Below are 17,928 nucleotides of genomic sequence, written 5' to 3'. Positions count from 1 at the left end.
GGTGTCTCTTTTTTGTCCCAGTTTTTGCAAAGAATATCTAAAAGTTTGTTTTCCATTAAAATATCAAACTTTTTAAAACATTTTTTATGGTGATGGTCTTTGTGCTTCACGATACATGTTATGGATTACAGTTGTTATGACTTGTACACTTGTGCTTCAAATCTTCCAACACGTTATATTTTCAAGTTTCAAGTATGACTGGTTTTGAATAGGGGGAAAACAATATAATGTGATTCCAGAAGCAAATCAAGATGATAGTCGTTCAAAAGAGTGGTGTTTATTATGTCTTTAGTTTTGTATTTTGTTATGTCATTTTAGAGTGTGGTGGCTTGGGGTGATGGCAGAGGTTAAATTGTTTCCCAAGTATAAATTAAATTAATTGTGTCAGTAGGGAGTAGAGAGGAATGACATGCAAAGCTCTTCCAGTATATTTGGGGGAAGAGATCTCCTTCTGGTGCTGTTAACGTTCTATGAGAACGCTTGACTTTTCTATAGGAAATAAGCTATTAAAATACTCAATGGAACATGGTAAAGAAGACTATTCCATTGTCAAAAAAGTATGCATTTTTCAACGGGAAAATACTTTGAATGAATGATTGGAGAATTTATTTGGGAGACCAATAGGGGGCACTAGCGTAGGTGTACATAAGCCCCTCCCTCTAGTCTACGTTCATTGATCCCTGGTAGTCCCTGGCTTCTCTTCCAGGGCATGTGTGCTGTTAGCATTTGGACATGGCCGCAGAAAAGCAGAACGAAGCCAAATTAGCCGCAATGGCGCAAAACAAAGAGAACTCAACGGATGGAGCGGTGGGACTGGAGAGTATCCTTCTCAAAAACGGACTGCACGCTCAGCCCCGGTGTGCGGTAGTTGCCCCAACGAGTGGCTGGACGGTAGCTAGCGAGCTAGCTTAGAGGATAGCTAACTTGTGCTACGTGTCATAGTGAAACGTTAGCAGGCTTACCATACCGGTGTTAAAGTATGTAACGTTAGTCTGTCATATAGATGTTCATTCATTGTTGCAGTCAGGACATTACTTGATTTGTATAGGCATAAAACGACGTTAGGCGTGTTCATTTGCCCACCCCCTGTAAAAGCTTTTGCCAGCTGTCACCAGACAGTTTTCCTACAACGTTACATTGCTGTTGCCTACAATAACGTTGTGTCACTGACAACAGTGTAACGTTAAAACAAAAATGTAACAGCTGACAGGCAGCACTACTTTATGAATAACAACATTAACCTTCCCCTGGAGTGAGTCCCATATGTCTGATGAACAAGTTGCACCCAAGGCTGTTCCTTAACACTGAATTGCAGTTTTGCAGATCATCAAGGATTCCCAGCAGCAACATGGCCTCAGACACGGAGATTACCAGAGATACAGGTGAGCTGTGACTACAGACAGAGATACAGGTGAGCTGTGGCTACAGACAGATTACCAGAGATACAGGTGAGCTGTGGCTACAGACAGAGATGACCAGAGATACAGGTGAGCTGTGGCTACCGATGGTCCAGTGGTGCAGACTGCTGTCTCCGGAGCCTCATTACTCCATTGTGTGGACCCCATGGCCACAGAGACTCATCTGGATGTAGGGCCCGGCCCGTCTTTGTATTCCAAGTGCAGAACTTTAAGCGATTTCAACGTCAAAGAAACTGTCACAAGTTCAGAACACCATCAAAACTTCTTGGGTGATTCGTGAAGGCCTTCAACATTCATCATTGTAAAATATGTATACTTTTTATAGAGCAAACCAAAATTCTTGGTTAGTAGCTCAAGAACAAGCACGATTGTGCTTGTAGGAGTCTATTGCCATATGCTTCAGGTGAAACATATGTGCTACTGTTTCACTGGACTAAACCCACCGCAAGCTAAAAGTATTGGTGTTCTTTCTGTGACACTATCATCAGCTGTTTTAGATGGGTCCAAATGAAAATTCTATACGGATGTTGATTATGATGAACCAGCCATAAGTTGCAGGATGATAAAGATGTGGATAAAGTTAGGATAGCGGTTTTTCAAAAGGAAGATACTGGAAATGAATCTGAATTGTAATGCAGTAATGTCCGTCTCGCCACCTCCAGGGGATACTGCTCGCGCCGCATGCGTCGTCTGCGCAAGACACTGGGCTTCAAGATGGGCAACAGACACAAGTTCACTGGGAAGAAAATTACAGTGGAAATGCTTTCTGACAACAGGTAAGGAGTGGATGCTGTCAGTAGGCTGGGCGGGGCATTCTTCCTCAGTGTTATGGCTGATGTTATGGAGTCAGAAGGCAATGGAGACTCCTTGATGGCTTATTTTCCTAGAAAAGTAGCCTGCCAGATTTTGTCTCCTAATTTGATTAATTAATTAATTGGGTCAAAATTGGGCTATAATGGGATTCAAATGGAGATGTATTAGAGTTGACAGTCAAGTGGTCCTCCAAAATTCTTGTGGGTTGTTTTCTTCAACAGGCATCTACTGCAGTTTAACTGAAAAATGGGTCATTAGTGTCTCTCATATAAATGAATAGATACTGTCTGCCACCCTAAAATGGTTAGTTATAATGTAATTATTATAATATAATTATAATCAAAGAACATGGAGTAGGGGCTGAATTTGAACATGAACAAGAAAGTGTGTTTCACTCTTGATTCTCTATCTTGCTCTTCTTTTGATTTCCGGCCACACAAATATTCCCAAAAGGGAAACGGTTGTTTTCCACTTAGATTAGTGCCTGGACACATTTGGGCAGTCTGCTCCTTATTACTGGTTGCTTGGTTGTGCCCATAAACTGCTCTGGATAATAATGTCTACAGAATGCCTAAAAACATCAGTGTAAATGTGTACGTTAACTGATGCGACTCCCTCTGTCTCAGGTATCTGTTGCTTGTTCTGATGGAGGCAGAGCGGGCGTGGAGCTACGCCATGCAGCTGAAGCAGGAGGCCAACACGGAGCCCCGCAAGCGCTTCCACCTGCTGGCCCGACTGCGTAAGGCGGCCAAGCACGGCGAGAGGCTGGAGAAGCTGTGCGACAGCCCCTGTGTGGACGCCAAGACCAAACTGGAGGCACAGGTACACAGGAGGGAGGGAGGGAGGTCACTTTTCAATGTAAACTTCTGTCTTGGTGGCCGCATGTAATAAGTGGCATACCATGTGATAACATCACGGGTTGAACTTCAGACAGGGTTCGCAACTTTTGTATTGTCATCACGCCCCGCCCCGTTCTTCTTGTCGTCGCCTGTCACTGTGTGCCCTGCAGAATAATTGATGTCTACCCGTCCGCTATTAATCAGAATGTTTATTTTTATGATCCTCCCCGCCCGCGGGGCGGGATATGCACGGTTATAACTGCAGCCCAGCCCACGCATCTCTATTATAAACCCTATATGACTGTATTCCAAGGAGCATGTAGAGTAATGGAAAAAACATGAATTAATTCAGTCTTAATTGCCTGAATTTGATGCAGCTCAACCTAGAAGGGTCTACTCTAGTCTAGATCCAAATGAAGTGACATGGGGTAGTGATTTTTTGTCTGAGTTTGTCTCCTTATTCTTAAGACGTCCACTAACCAGAGGTTCATGTTGTTGACTGTAGGCCTACACCTCCTACCTAGCTGGCATGGTGCAGTTTGAGCTGCAGGAGTGGAAGCCTGCAATGGAGGCCTTTAACAAGTGCAAGTGAGTTTTGACATGACTTCATTTTCTGGGCTGGTGTGGATTTTTTTTATTAATATATGAATGAAAGAATATGAAGTTGGACCCATTGTATGTTTGGTCACCGATGTATTGTGTGTTTCGAAGAGATTTAATGCACACTGATGTGAGGTTGAGGACAGCCCAACCTCACATCTGTTATCTGACGTTGTCCTGATGCCAATATCGTCTTCCGTAAACGGTTGACAAGCGCACAAATGAGATGATTTTCCAGTCAGTGCTCTGTTTGTCTGTCAGGACCATCTATGAGAAGCTGGCCAGTGCTTTCACCGAGGAGCTGGCTGTGCTCTATCATCAGCGTGTGGAGGAGATCTCGCCCAACATCCGCTACTGTGCTTACAACATTGGTGAGCGTTGCAAACTGAAACCCTATCCCATTAACGTGTCCCACAGAACACACTCACTCAAACACTCACTCACTCTCTCTCTCTCACTCTCTCTCTCACACACACTCACTCACTCACTCTCACTCACTCACTCTCACACACACTCACTCACACACACACACACACACACACACACAGTATATGATGTGACTGTTTCCTCTGATTGCAGGTGACCAGAATGCCATCAACGACCTGATGCAGATGAGACTGACTGGAGGGGGTGGAGGCATGATGGCTGAGAAGCTAGAGGTGAACAGTCTGAACTGAGCAGTTGGAAACATTTTGTATTTTAAATTATAGCACACATCCACGCAGTCTAGAAAGAGGGAAAAAAATGCATAGGCAGCAGCAGCATGTGTCACTGACTCAAATGGGGAAACGCACGCTGAGACAAAACCAAGACATGGTGAGGAAGGCTCTGTGAAATATCAGCTGGATGTAGACTACATTCTGTGCTCGCTCTAAATATAATTAAATACACTTAATTTTATGCACATGTATTTATTAGTTTAAAGAAAAAAGCACCTAACCTTCATAAATTATGGGCAGAAATGCTCATACTGCCATAAATACCTTTTTCGTAGTTGGTGAAATCCAAAGATATTTGATGTTAAAACACATGTGACACTTTTGTCCTCTATGCCTTGGTGCTTGTTTATTGGAAAATCCACAGTGTTACATAAAACACTTGTTTCGTAATGCACGCTTGTTTTTCCCTTTTCTTTGCGTAGACGCTGATCACCCGGACGAGAGCCAAGCAGGCGGCCACCATGAGCGAGGTGGAGTGGCGGGGCCGCACGGTGCCGGTCAAGATCGACAAGGCCCGCATCTTCCTGCTCGGGCTGGCAGACAATGAGGCCACCATCGCACAGGTCAGCCACTGCCTTGCTCTCAAACAAGTCGACAAGCCCCAAAGAAATGAAAAATGACTTTGAATTCTCCGTATCATAATGTACCCCTGGTTAAAAGAAGAACAATTATTAAGCAGTGCAGCCACTTCTATGCGTGACATGTGTGTCCGTTTGTAGCACGATGTCCATTTGTAGCATGAGAGGATAGACCAATCAGGAGTAGGCTATGCTTATGGAGAAGGGGCCGATCAGCATAGTATTATTATTTTTAAAAAAATGTGCAAATTTTATTTTAGTAGCAAGTATCTTTACAGCAGTTATGTAAAACACTACCACTAAGGGACTCAAGATGTCGCCAAATTTTCAGTTTTACGGGGTAAAATGTTATCTCATTTTACCTCTTCCTCACAACGGCAGTGAATTAAATTGCGCACTTCCTTGAACGTGCAGTAGGGGACACTCTCCACGTTAGTCAGGTGTGTGCCCCCCCCCCCCCCCCCTGCTCCGTCCTGGTTTCCTGCGCCTGGAGGCTCGCCTCACCCTGCAGACACACCTGTCACACCCACAGCTACTCAGGACTCTGGCATGCAGCCCCGCTCATCGTTTAACTGCATTCTGTGCATTTCAGCCCACACATGAATATGAGACTACACCCAGCAGCTCTCTGTGGACTGATTAGCATCAGCGGCGCTAAATGCCTTTTGTGACGCTCACCTGTAGCGTCTCAAGCCATTGTTCAGAGATGCTGATGGCCGAGACGGACTTTGTGTGCCGACTCTGCCGAGCCACTTTGAAGCGCCTGCCAAAAGATGCACAATACAATCATTCCCTCGCTAACTATCGCTGCAAGTGATCCAGTAGTAAAAAAGCGGCAAAAGGGCAAGCTTGGTTGTCTCTTCATTTGGATCGTAAAGTAGAAAGTCATGTTTGGTTGTCTCTTCACTTGGGATTAGAAAGTAGAAAGTCATGTTTGGTTGTCTCTTCACTTGGGTTAGAAAGTAGAAAGTCATGCTTGGTTGTCTCTTCACTTGGATTAGAAAGTAGAATGTCATGTTTGGTTGTCTCTTCACTTGGATTAGAAAGTAGGAAGTCATGTTTGGTTGCCTCTTCATTTGGATTAGAAAGTAGAAAGTCATGTTTGGTTGTCTCTTCACTTGGGTTAGAACGTAGAAAGTCATGCTTGGTTGTCTCTTCACTTGGATTAGAAAGTAGAAAGTCATGTTTGGTTGTCTCTTCACTTGGATTAGAAAGTAGAATGTCATGTTTGGTTGTCTCTTCACTTGGGTTAGAACGTAGAAAGTCATGCTTGGTTGTCTCTTCACTTGGATTAGAAAGTAGAAAGTCAGAGGATGAACCATTAAAGTGTTGAAGCCTCCTTGGACGTTACACGTGATCATCAGTTTCTGGGCTTTGCGGAGAGGAAACGCCTTATTTGGGCCATAGGGGGGCCCGGTTGGAGACTCCTCCCTCCTGTATTGGGTCTATCCATCCAGCCCTCCCTCTGAACAACAGAAGATGCTCAGCAGGTTGATCCAGTCACACTAAGGCGTTGCCAGGGCGTTGGCATGAGTTTATGTTGCACTTAAGAACAGCAAGCCTCTGGGTGGTGGATGAGAGATGCCTTATAACCTGCCAGTTAATCAATTAGCCTTACTTGGAGGAATGTTCTCTCCGCGGTGTTATTGCCTAAGAGTTTTCGGTTGTCCTTATCGAAGATGTGACAACATCAGCAGTGTCATCAAAATATGTCGTCAGTCATTTTGACTGACTCATGCATGACTAGGGTTGGGTACCGAAACAAGGTACCAATATGGTACCGGTACTTTTACAACCAATACTACCGGTACCGAATTGCAACCCAGATTTAGGTGCCTCATTTAGGTGGCATGCCCGAGCTGCTGAGTTAAATATCCGCCCTCCGGTGCTCTGAAACGGGCGCTGCACGCACCTTCACTAACATTCTACGGCTTAAACACATAACATTATTGTTTGAAATGCTCTTTACAGCCTCTTTAAATAAAAAATAGGTTTAAATATTTTTTTTTAAGTACCGTTTCATGCACCGCTTAGGCACCGGTACCGTTTTAGAAGTATCGTTTTAGCACCAGTATCGAAAAATATGAAACGATACCCATCCCTATGCATGACAGACCACAATGGCAATTAAGCCTCTGGGTTTTATTGTGTTATCCTGGCTTTCCCTTTTTAATTTGTCAAATAAAATCGGCTGCATCATCCAAACTTCATAACATTCCCTCTCCTCACATACAGTGGCTGACATGTCTCCTATATATTTATATATGTTGCACATAGCCATATCTAATGTTGCTGTATCGCACCCACCCTATGAACCGGATTACATTGGGGCAACAATACAGGCCTATTGTGTGTGAGTGGATGCAAGAAAAGTAGATGAGATGTAAAGAACAATGGTCTCCTTCACAGAGCTGAGCTGTGTAACCAGAGCCTCGGCCTGCTGATGTGCTGTATGCAGGAATGCATCTGCAACCTGCCGGGCTGCATACCTCAGGCTCCGGCGCTCCACACATCACATTCTGTGCTGCTCTCGCTTGTGTCTGCCTTTTTTAAAAGGCAACGTTTATTTATATAACACGTGTCAAGCAACCACGGTTGCCCTAATTGCTTAACGGGCTGAAATGTTTCATTGTGTCTGCAGTGATCGACTTATTAGTGAAAGTGTAGCGACAGTCTGGTTCAACTAATCAAACCAGTGTATCTATTACAAGCTAAAGCTGGGCTCAGACTACAGGATTCTGACAATCTTAGCCGATTTTGAAATCTGGCTGTGACACGCACTACAGGATAATCTTCCCAGATTATCTTCCCTAGAATCTCAAACATGCACACACTACAAGATTTGTAAATGTGGCGCACCACGCACTAGGTTCAAAAAACACAGGATAATAAGATGTAAATATCCCTTGTGCAAGCACTTACTAGAGAGTCTTTTGATGGTATCTGCAACACTGAAGTGGCTAATGATGGAATTTGACACAGAGGGGCGAGGGTTAAAAGAGTCATTGGAGTCATCAGGTGGTAACCCCCCTTCACCGGCGTTTCGACGACAAAACCACTACACCTCTAGAGGGCTCGTCGGCAACACCTGGCGTCCCAGGTGTGCCCTCCTCTGCTTTCAACCCTCCCCTCTGTGTCGTCTCCCACAGTTTATCAGCAGCACCGGGCAACAGCTTCCGTGCCAACTCCAACTCCTCCATGACAGTGGTATTGATGCACTGCAAACTTTGGTTTACATCCCGTTGCTGTGCTTCACTCGACTGATTTGACCTTGCCTTCGCAGATGTATGACAGTCAGAAGGGTATAGTCAACGCGAGGCCTCTGTCCCTCCTCCCTCCAACACGGAAGCCTGTGGGCCACAGCCTCCGTGCTCGAGTCAGACTCCTCCATGACACCATTCTCCCTCAAACACCGAAGCTTGTGGCCCGCCGCTGCGATTCCTGTGGTGCTCTCTTGCACTGTGCTCGTGTTGCTCATAGTCGTTTCCGGTCCATCTATTACCGCGATATCAGCCGATGAGTCCTCTTCCGCCCCCACTCTCGCAGACTCCGGGGGTATTCTCTTATATTTACTTTTCGTAGCTAAAGCGGGTGTTTCCAACGTGCTGAAAAGCCTGGGAAACTACAGCCATGGGAAGCTAACCCATGCCTGTCCCGGTGGGGTCTGTTCCCTCCTGTCAGCTGTCTCTCCATGCCGCCACAAGGACTTTCCCCTGTCGTCAGCTGACCTTTCTCAGCAGTCACTGGACAAATCCAGAACATCAGGTTCAAAAAACACAGGATAATAAGATGTAAATATCCCTTGTGCAAGCACTTACTAGAGAGTCTTTTGATGGTATCTGCAACACTGAAGTGGCTAATGATGGAATTTGACACAGAGGGGCGAGGGTTAAAAGAGTCATTGGAGTCATCAGGTGGTAACCCCCCTTCACCGGCGTTTCGACGACAAAACCACTACACCTCTAGAGGGCTCGTCGGCAACACCTGGCGTCCCAGGTGTGCCCTCCTCTGCTTTCAACCCTCCCCTCTGTGTCGTCTCCCACAGTTTATCAGCAGCACCGGGCAACAGCTTCCGTGCCAACTCCAACTCCTCCATGACAGTGGTATTGATGCACTGCAAACTTTGGTTTACATCCCGTTGCTGTGCTTCACTCGACTGATTTGACCTTGCCTTCGCAGAAGGATATTATTAAGATTATCGGCAGGATAATCACCTTGATGCCCGGCCATACGAACCTGTTTCGTTTTTGGGGTTCCAGCAGTGACCAAAGCGCTCCGCCCCCACCTCACCTCTCTCTCTCGTTTCCTCATTTTCATGCCCGTCTCGCCAAACAAATGAATCTCACGGTAGTTAGCATGCGTGTAAACAACGCGACTCTATTGTCTGTACAAGTGAGAACACAAACACATGGCCTACCAAAATATATTTCCCTGCTGCATGTCATGAGATCGGCAAAAGTTTGGATAGACTGGATTGCTTCCCGCAGCAGCAATGCCTTTTCCCCCCACACTGCCTGGCTGATAGACAGGTAGGAGATTACAGCCTCTGACTGGCAGGGGCTCAAAACTACGATATAACAACTTTTTATTCATTGGTCATTCATTGTGATATAAATGAGTAACATTTTCCCCCAAATACTCATGGTTCTGTGCTGTTGGTATTTGGTAGCCTATAATGCCTGCAGTGCAGCGCATCAAATGAGCCGCGTCAATTAACGACGGGAGTCTCGCGCAGCAGCAGAATGATGTATTCGCGCAGATTTTCAGTCCTAAATATCAAACATGTTTGATATGATCGGGACGGCCCCGATGAGGCTTTGAGCAGATCGGGAGGCTTAAGATTGGATCTGCAAACAGCTCACACTACAAGATAATCGGTGCCGAACGTCGGGCCCGACCAAGCTTGGCAAGCTGCCAGGCCAGATTTCTCCTCCGATTCTCGGGAGGGGTGAATCGGGCATAAATCGGCCCGAAAATCCTGTAGTGTGAGCCAGCCATAAGAGGTTTTGCAGCACACGTATTTGATTTAATGTAGTAGTAGTATGTGACAGTGAGTCTTTTGTCTTTTCTTTTTCTTATTTTTTACTAAAGTTTAAATGCTTTTTCTTTTGTCCAACCATTCAATATAGGGGACATTTTTGAGATCCTGTAAATATGCCCACTTGTGTCTTATCTGCTAACTTCTGCAGTTAACAGACTACAGTTCAGGAGGGATTCAGCACCTGAAGGGTGCTCTGTCGCTCGTAATCCAGTCGTCTGTCAGTCCATGTCAGTGACAAAAGTGCAGATATGCTGTACATAAATCACTGATTACATCATGATTTTGTGTAGATTTTGTCATTGTGTTGTGCAAATACAAAATGTAAGTAACAGCATTTGTTTTGTGTTTGTGCTGTGCAGGCAGCTAACGAGGAGACCAAAGAGCATCTGTACGAGACCCTGCTGGCCGAGTGCAGAGACACCATCCAGGCCGTGAGGGAGGAACTGAAGAGTGAGGCGGTGAGAGGAGCCAGGCCCACGCCATGTTTTGTTGTTGTTTTTTCACATTTGGCTCAGAGAGAGAGAGAGAAAATTGTACTTGGCCAATTTCCCCCCGCTGCTCCACCCTCTGCCAATCTGGGGAGAGCCGAGACTAGCACCATGCTTCCTCCGACATATGCGCAGTTGCCACCCGCTTCTTTTCACCCGACGGGGAGCTTCACCGGCAGGACATAGCACGTGGGAGGATCATGCTATTCCCACCAGTTCCCTTCCGCCCCGACCGACCAGAGGAGGCGCTAGTGCAGCGACCAGGACACATACCCCCAATCCGGCTTCCCACCCGCAGACGCCAGCCAATCGTGCCTGTATGGACGCCCGACCAAATCCAGAGGTAACACGGGGGTGCGAACCTGCGACCCTCGTGTTGGTAGGCAGGGAATCTACTGCTACACTACCCGGACGCCCAGGCCGACACCATGTTAAGAGTTGATTCATTTCAGTGATTGGGTTGAGATGTGTGGGATACAGGCTTTACTCTATGTTCTTGCTGACACTTATAGTTACAGACTGATTCATAGTCATGAGTGCAGCTGCTAAACAGAAATGTGAAGATTATTTTATGTTGTATGTTTCCTGCAGAAGCAGAGAGAGAGGGGCGCTGATGTCGACAGTAGCAAGGTGTCCAACCTGCAGTTCCTGCACAGGTAAAACATACATCTGCATCAGTCTGATGAAGAAATATTGCAGAGGTTATAGGTAGGGATGTTCGATATTGGCTTTTTTACCGATATCCGATATCCGATAATGTCCAACTCTTAATTTCCGATACCGATATCAACCGATATAAGCGGGCTTTTTTTCCACCAAAATTTCACGTAACAAGTTACATAATGTAGCTTAATGTAGCTGAAGAGTTTAATATATAATATGCATGTTGTGTTAAAGTTGTAAGTGTTAGAGAAGCGAGCTTGTGACCAGAAGGTCGTCGGTTCAATCCCCGGGACCGGCAGGATAAATCTGGGTGGGGAAAGTGAAAAGGCAGCGCTTGCCCCTCCCTCATTACCACCACTGAGGTGCCCTTGAGCAAGGCCCTTAACCCCAACCGCTCCAGTGGAGCTGCTCAGTGGCCAACAGATCAGACTGTGGTTGTACTGGTCAGCTTCCAGGTATGAATGTGTGTGTGAATGTGAACAGGGCACTCCTGAAAAAGAGAGCATTGCTCTCAGTGAGACTACCCCTGTATTTAAAAAAAATATATATATCGGCATGAAAACCGATACCGATATTTTCCGATATCGATTTTTTTATGCTAATATCGGCCGATAATATCGGTAGGCCGATAATATCGGACATCCCTAGTTATAGGTTCTCCCCTGTGATAAAATACTGATAATACTGAATACGCGTTTGGCTTTTAGTTATTTGCAGACTCATCCCGTCCACCAACTATTCCTCCATGAGGTTTTTCCCATAAGTGAATAATTGAGTTTCTCCTCCAGTTACCTGACCTACATCAAGCTGTGTACGGTGGTGAAGAGGAACGAGAGCATGGCCCACACACTGCAGGCCAAGCTGAAGGAACCCCAGGCCGATGACAACAAGAGGGGCCCCCGCCCACAAGACCTGATTCGCCTCTATGACATCATCCTGCAGGTACACACGCACAGGCGAGAGAACGTAATTGTCCGGTCAGTAAACTATAAAGAAAAAATATCACATGGATGCAACTGGGACGTATCATCAGTGATGTACACTGGGGTCATAAGATGTTTCGGGTCTCGCAACATCATACACCCTCACCCAGGTGACCCAGCCGGGGTTGATCAAGCCCCGACTTACGTCCCAGTAGCGACCCACGGTCAGCCCTCTTAGGGAAAGACGGGGCCACTCAATCCGCTGCTCCGGAACTACTCTGCCGGGACCGGGAGGCTCTGGCACGTGGAGGGACTGGGCTCTGTGGGTTGACTCCTGGCCGGGCTCCTCCTACGTCTCACCAGGTCCAGGACCTGTGCGTTGCACCAGACTCCCCCGCTCCAAACATTTCATTCTGGTATGATGTTTCTTGGGCCGTGGTGGTACTGCAGGCTCCACTTGCGGCTTGAATGGCCCTCCTAAAAGGCCTCCCGTGGATTGTTGGGCTTCTTCCTCACAGAAACCTAATCAACTCTTCAGTAGGAACCTGCTCTTTAGTCACTCCCTCTCATTCACAGCTTCACAGCAGCTGTTTACGTGTGATGAGCTGATCTGTGTTGATGGATGATCTGTGTCAACAGTAAAGGCTGAGAACTTCATCTGAGGCCTGCACCACGAAGCAAGATTAGTGGCTTAGCGAGCTAACTTCAGGTTTAACCCTGGGTTTGCCGTGCTACGACGCTAGTTCACTTCTTACCGACATAGATCACCATGGCAACTTATGCTTCTGTGGGCTCGAGCTCCTGTGCATGAGCATTTTTACGTGCACAAGCTCAGAGCTGGATAGGGAAATCCTAAATTGACAGACCCAGCTGATAACCACCATCGTGGTATCGTTTAGCTCGATTGTCTGGTTAAGTCAAACCAGATCAAAAGGACAGATCCTGGATCTGTTTATCTCCATTAGTGGTACAGGCCTCTGGTTTGACGGACTCTGTCACCTTGTAAACCTCCTGGTAATCTTGCTTGTAAACTGTAGCTTTCAAACAGGCTTTGGGGTGAGGGTCTCTCATTTGGATCATCGGTGTATTTATCTTCATATTCTCCTTCCCCTCTCTCGTCCTCTATCTCTCCATGTCTCCAGAGTCTGGCTGAGCTGTCCACCCTGCAGGGTCTGGAGGAAGACCACACCTTCCAGAAGGAGGTGGCCCTCAAGACACTGGTCTACAAGGCCTACAGGTCAGACGCATACATAGTTTAAATGCCTGCCTTTATCTGCAATCAACTGCTACATACATGATTCAACTAGTGATACTGATTGGACTCTTAAGGCTGCAGAAAGCACCACCCTACTACTGAAATGTAGCTCCAAGTTAGTTGTTCAGACAGTCAGCAGTGTATTCCTCTCATCACTGCTATCCTCTTAGCTGTCTTCTCTCTCTAGATTATGACTATTGACTGTTCAGTTCTGTGAAAAACAGTATAGCATCTTCTCTCTTGTCATCACCGAGGATGACAGAGGCTAAAAGCGCACTGACTCAGTGACAATTACTGGCTGATATAACGTTAGATTCGCTTTTGAACCTAATGTAATGAGAGAGAGTTTAGGAGAAATGGCTAGAGAAACGCAGCTGCTGTAACTATGGAGCGACTCCAACTTTCACTTTGGAAACAGGCGAGTTAACTTCACAGTTGAAGACTTGTACTCACTTTGGGTTGAAAACAGGGAAGAACGTGAAGTTTCTTCTTTGTCTTAAAAAGTTTTCACAATAACACAGCCGACTTCTCACGCGCTGGGGACGCCCCGGCGACATTAAACAAGCGCAACCAGTTTAGAGAAGCAGTGGAGCAGAGGAGGGGGAGGAGGAGGGGGAGGGGAGGCTTCCCTGAACTGAACTGGGCGCGCTTGTTTAATGCCGCCGGCGCGTCCCCCGTGCATCACGGTAGGTGGACTTGGCCTTTTTTTATTATTAAAACGGCACAATTTCAATTCGAACAGATAATGAATTAAGATGATCCGATGTAGAAGGCTCAGAGGTCGATGGGGGGGTCGGCCCATCACGATGGTCGATGCCATCGTCCATCGTGCCAACCCTAGCACTGACCGCCTCTGCTATTAGCCTCTCTGGTGTCTGGGCATTGTCCCTGGAGCAATATCTCCAAAGACCAGAGAGGCTAATAAAAAATATCTCGATTGGTGTTTTGTCCCATCCTTGTGTTGGACCTCATAGATGTTTCTCCTGTGTTCCCCCTCACAGGTGTTTCTTCATAGCACAGTCCTATGTGCTGGTGAAGAAGTGGAGCGAGGCACTGGTGTTGTATGAGAGGGTGCTGAAGTACGCCAGGGAGGTCCAGTCTAAGGCCAAGAACCTCAACAACAGCCTCAAGGTTGATCATCTACACACACAAACACCACCTTACATGCTCTCTACTTTGACGTTCACATACATTCCTGCATGAAGATTCTCTATTTGACTTAACGGTTGTGTCTGTGCTGGTGTCTGTACTTCCCCACTGACTTAACGGTTGTGTCTGTGCTGGTGTCTGTACTTCCCCACTGACTTAACGGTTGTGTCTGTGCCCTCCTCCTACAGGATCTCCCTGATGTCCAGGAACTCATCGCTGAGGTCAACGCCGAGAAATACTCCCTTCAGGCTGCTGCCATTTTGGGTGAGAGAGCACACTTGACCCTGAACCTGACCTGAGCTGAGTGATGTGTGACTGTTGTGCTTGTTTTGAGCGTGTGAGTGACCCTGAGGTTCTAACCTTTGTGTGTTTGTTTTAGACACTGATGACACCGCTGAAGTTCCCTCCCAGCAGCAGGTGAAAGACAACACGGTAAGAGGACAACACATCAGGATTATCTTTGGTTTATATTTATATATTTATATTAAACAAATAATACATATTGGGAACCTCATTACAGCCAGTGGCAGCAGTTCAGAGTTTTGGTGCCTCCACATCACTAAGATAACATGAACTTTATTGTCCCTCAAGGGGAAATTTGGAGTCAGGGTTGCAAGAAAGTTCACAAGCCATGCACATCCAAAATGCTGAAAACTAGGTGCTGGACAGAAGTGCAGGTAGACCTGGAAAAATCAGACTCCGCACACTAGAAATAATGTAGCTCCCATGAAACATTTATTTCTAGCCTATATGCCCTGGCCAATAGAGTACAGCAGGGATGATGTATTTTTGTAGGCTTAACCAGAAATCCCCCCACCATGTTGTTTCTTACGAGGAAAAGACTGGCGATTTCACAAGCTTATGGGAGTGGACATTTGTGTTCAGCAGGATAATCTTCACAAACAAGGAACACTTTTATGACTTTTTAAACGCTTTCTGAAAATCGCATAAAAAAAATAAAAAAAAACATTTAAGGTCTTTGCACACACTATGAAGATTGTTTTCGTATGCGTGTTTTTTAATCCATCATCTGAAAACACAAGACTGGTCCCAGCTCGCAAAAATCTATTGCCTGATGCGAAAAACGCAGAAAATTGAACCTCATCCGAAAACTTAAACGACGGATGTAATTGTCCGACTCGGTGTGTCGATGATTGACACAAATGAGGTCGTATTATTATTTAAAAAAATTTCCTGTGTCAATTTTGGACGGAAATACGGACTTGGTGTGCAAAAGCTATTACGCTTCAAAAGTCATAAAAGTGGTCCACGTTTGAAGATGATCCTTCACCCTCCATCTCTCTCCCTCCCCTCCCCGCAGCGCCTCTGCGACCGCCTGGAGACCTTCCGGCTGGACCCCGCCCTGGTGGGCAAGCAGCCCAATCTGGTCCAGTTTCCCCCGGACTTCCAGCCCATCCCCTGCAAGCCGCTGTTCTTCGACCTGGCGCTCAACCACGTGGCCTTCCCGCCCCTGGACGACAAGGTGGAGCAGAAGGGCAAGGGCGGCCTGACCGGCTACATCAAAGGCATCTTTGGCTTTGGCAGCTAAATTTAGCCCCAGGCTTCAGTAAGGCCTGCAGAGGAAGACCACAAAGGCCCCCCAGTCCCACCGCCAACAACCAGACTTGGGTCAGTTGTCGATTAGAATCACTTCAGTTACTTTGTGTTTGCTCGTCACTGCCCCCATGTGCAAGATGGGCACAGCTGGCAAGTTTGAGGTCCTCAGAATGGGTCTTGTTTGAGTCTCCAAACAAGATCATCGAAAAGTAACTGAATCCATTTCAAGTAGCAATATGACCCAATTATTAACTGCCATCATTAGTAATAATAACATCAGGCTGCATGGGCTGCTAGCAGACTGGTCCCCTCCTCCATCTGAGCTATGGAGACGTCTCTATGACCTTCGCGTTTGACAGGTTTCTATGCCTTGTTCCCTTTGGCTTACACAGCCAAGTTCATTCTCATAATTCTTTTCGATTAAACTAAGCCAGTGTGGCATAATTGTTAGTTTTTTAATTTCTCTTTACAACATTATGTAAGCGCCTTCATGTAATCAAGCCTCCATTTGTGTGTGTCTATGAGAGAGGTTTCAATGATCTGTGTTAAGGTTCCTAAACCTTTTGATACCAAACATCCTGATTTAGTGAGTGCAGTCTTGTCTCAGGACCCACTTAATGATTATTAATAAAATGTAATTGTGCTCATGTGATGTGGGGAACCAGCAGAAATAGCCTGCGATCCGTCTTGAGTCCTGGACCTGTAGTTGGACGCCTGGCCGCGTTTTATCAATCAGAATCGTGTCGGAGGACTAATGAAAAGTGCGTGGACAGGATGACATCACATGACCCTCAAGTCCCAATAGGAAGTGGTTTTGTTCTTTACCCGGACTGTCCAAAAACAACCATATCATCCACAGCCGTTCTCAAGTTGAGGGATAATGTACCGATTGGCAATTTTGGCAACAATAGTTGCGATCGTGTCTAAGACAACGCTCCCAGCTGCTTGAACTTCTAAGCTTTGTGATACTAATGATGTCCAACTGTCTAAAGGGAAGGGTTTTAAAGCACTCCCAGTTACCAGTCGCTCTTAAACGTCACGTGGAAGTGGTCGCTACTTGCCGATGAGCCAATTAACATTGAGTTGGGAGAAAAGTATGATTGCAGGGGCGTTGCATACATGACATTAGATTATGTAATGTTTTCCTTTGGATGGATTATTTACATTTGAGCCGAGGCATAATGCAGAACTTGCCATTGGGCGAGAGTTTTTGGTAGCTTTCCATTCTCCATGCCACCAAGCCTGTTTGTCCATAATGTCCTCAATAGCACAGAAGGTCAATAAGGTCATTATCAACCAGAGTCTCTGTAGAAATAGGGAGGTGCTGCTAGGAAATACAAACTTTTGTAATCCGCTGCTGTTGAAAAATGGTTCAGCCGTCGATGTGAATCACCTCTTCAGTCTTACCCCTCAAAGCCACCCGTTTCTCAAGGTCCTCAGCTCACCTCATTTGCCTGTGATAACTGGTTATACGCTAGCTAGCTGGAGGACTGTTTCAGTGTCACACCTACCCACGACTTTCTTTTTAAATGTTTGTTTTAAATCATATTTCTTGTTTTAGGTTTCTCTCCCCCCCCCCCCCCCTTCAGTGTTCTATGTTATACAGGGTTAATTCGGGCGTGCTGGACTGTTTCCACGCACTTGACCTCGAAAGGCCTGGAGAATGATTTATTATGATGTAATACTGGAGAATGAGCGAGGCTGAACTGAAACTGCGATGGAATGACTGATAAGAATGTCAGATTTGATTTGGTTTCCAGGCCTCTTCATTAAAACACCTTTGCACCAAACATGGCTTTGCATCCTGTCTTTTTTTTCATTCCATCCTTGACCTTCTCGCCCTTAATTCACTGCTCAAATGAAAACAAGACATCCTCAATTGAGT

General features: G+C 46.1%; 1 protein-coding gene across 1 annotated transcript; it reads left to right on the top strand.

Moving 5' to 3' along the window:
* Nucleotides 1-689: 689 nt before the first annotated feature.
* Nucleotides 690-17,823, top strand: srp68 (signal recognition particle 68). Its single transcript, XM_083656058.1, has 16 exons — nucleotides 690-820; nucleotides 1,316-1,382; nucleotides 2,081-2,194; nucleotides 2,858-3,053; nucleotides 3,576-3,658; nucleotides 3,932-4,041; nucleotides 4,250-4,329; nucleotides 4,812-4,952; nucleotides 10,368-10,466; nucleotides 11,088-11,152; nucleotides 11,948-12,101; nucleotides 13,225-13,319; nucleotides 14,339-14,468; nucleotides 14,675-14,750; nucleotides 14,866-14,918; nucleotides 15,808-17,823. The coding sequence occupies exons 1-16, from the start codon at nucleotides 733-735 to the stop codon at nucleotides 16,033-16,035; spliced, it is 1,779 nt and encodes a 592-aa protein (XP_083512184.1). The 5' UTR covers nucleotides 690-732; the 3' UTR covers nucleotides 16,036-17,823.
* The last annotated feature ends 105 nt before the right edge of the window (nucleotides 17,824-17,928 follow it).

This window comes from Poromitra crassiceps (genome assembly GCF_964638095.1).
Source record: "Poromitra crassiceps genome assembly, chromosome: 19".
Classification (NCBI taxonomy): Eukaryota; Metazoa; Chordata; class Actinopteri; order Beryciformes; family Melamphaidae; genus Poromitra; species Poromitra crassiceps.
The sequence above is the reverse complement of the archived record's forward strand: the minus strand, read 5'-3'. Positions and strand labels throughout refer to the sequence as shown.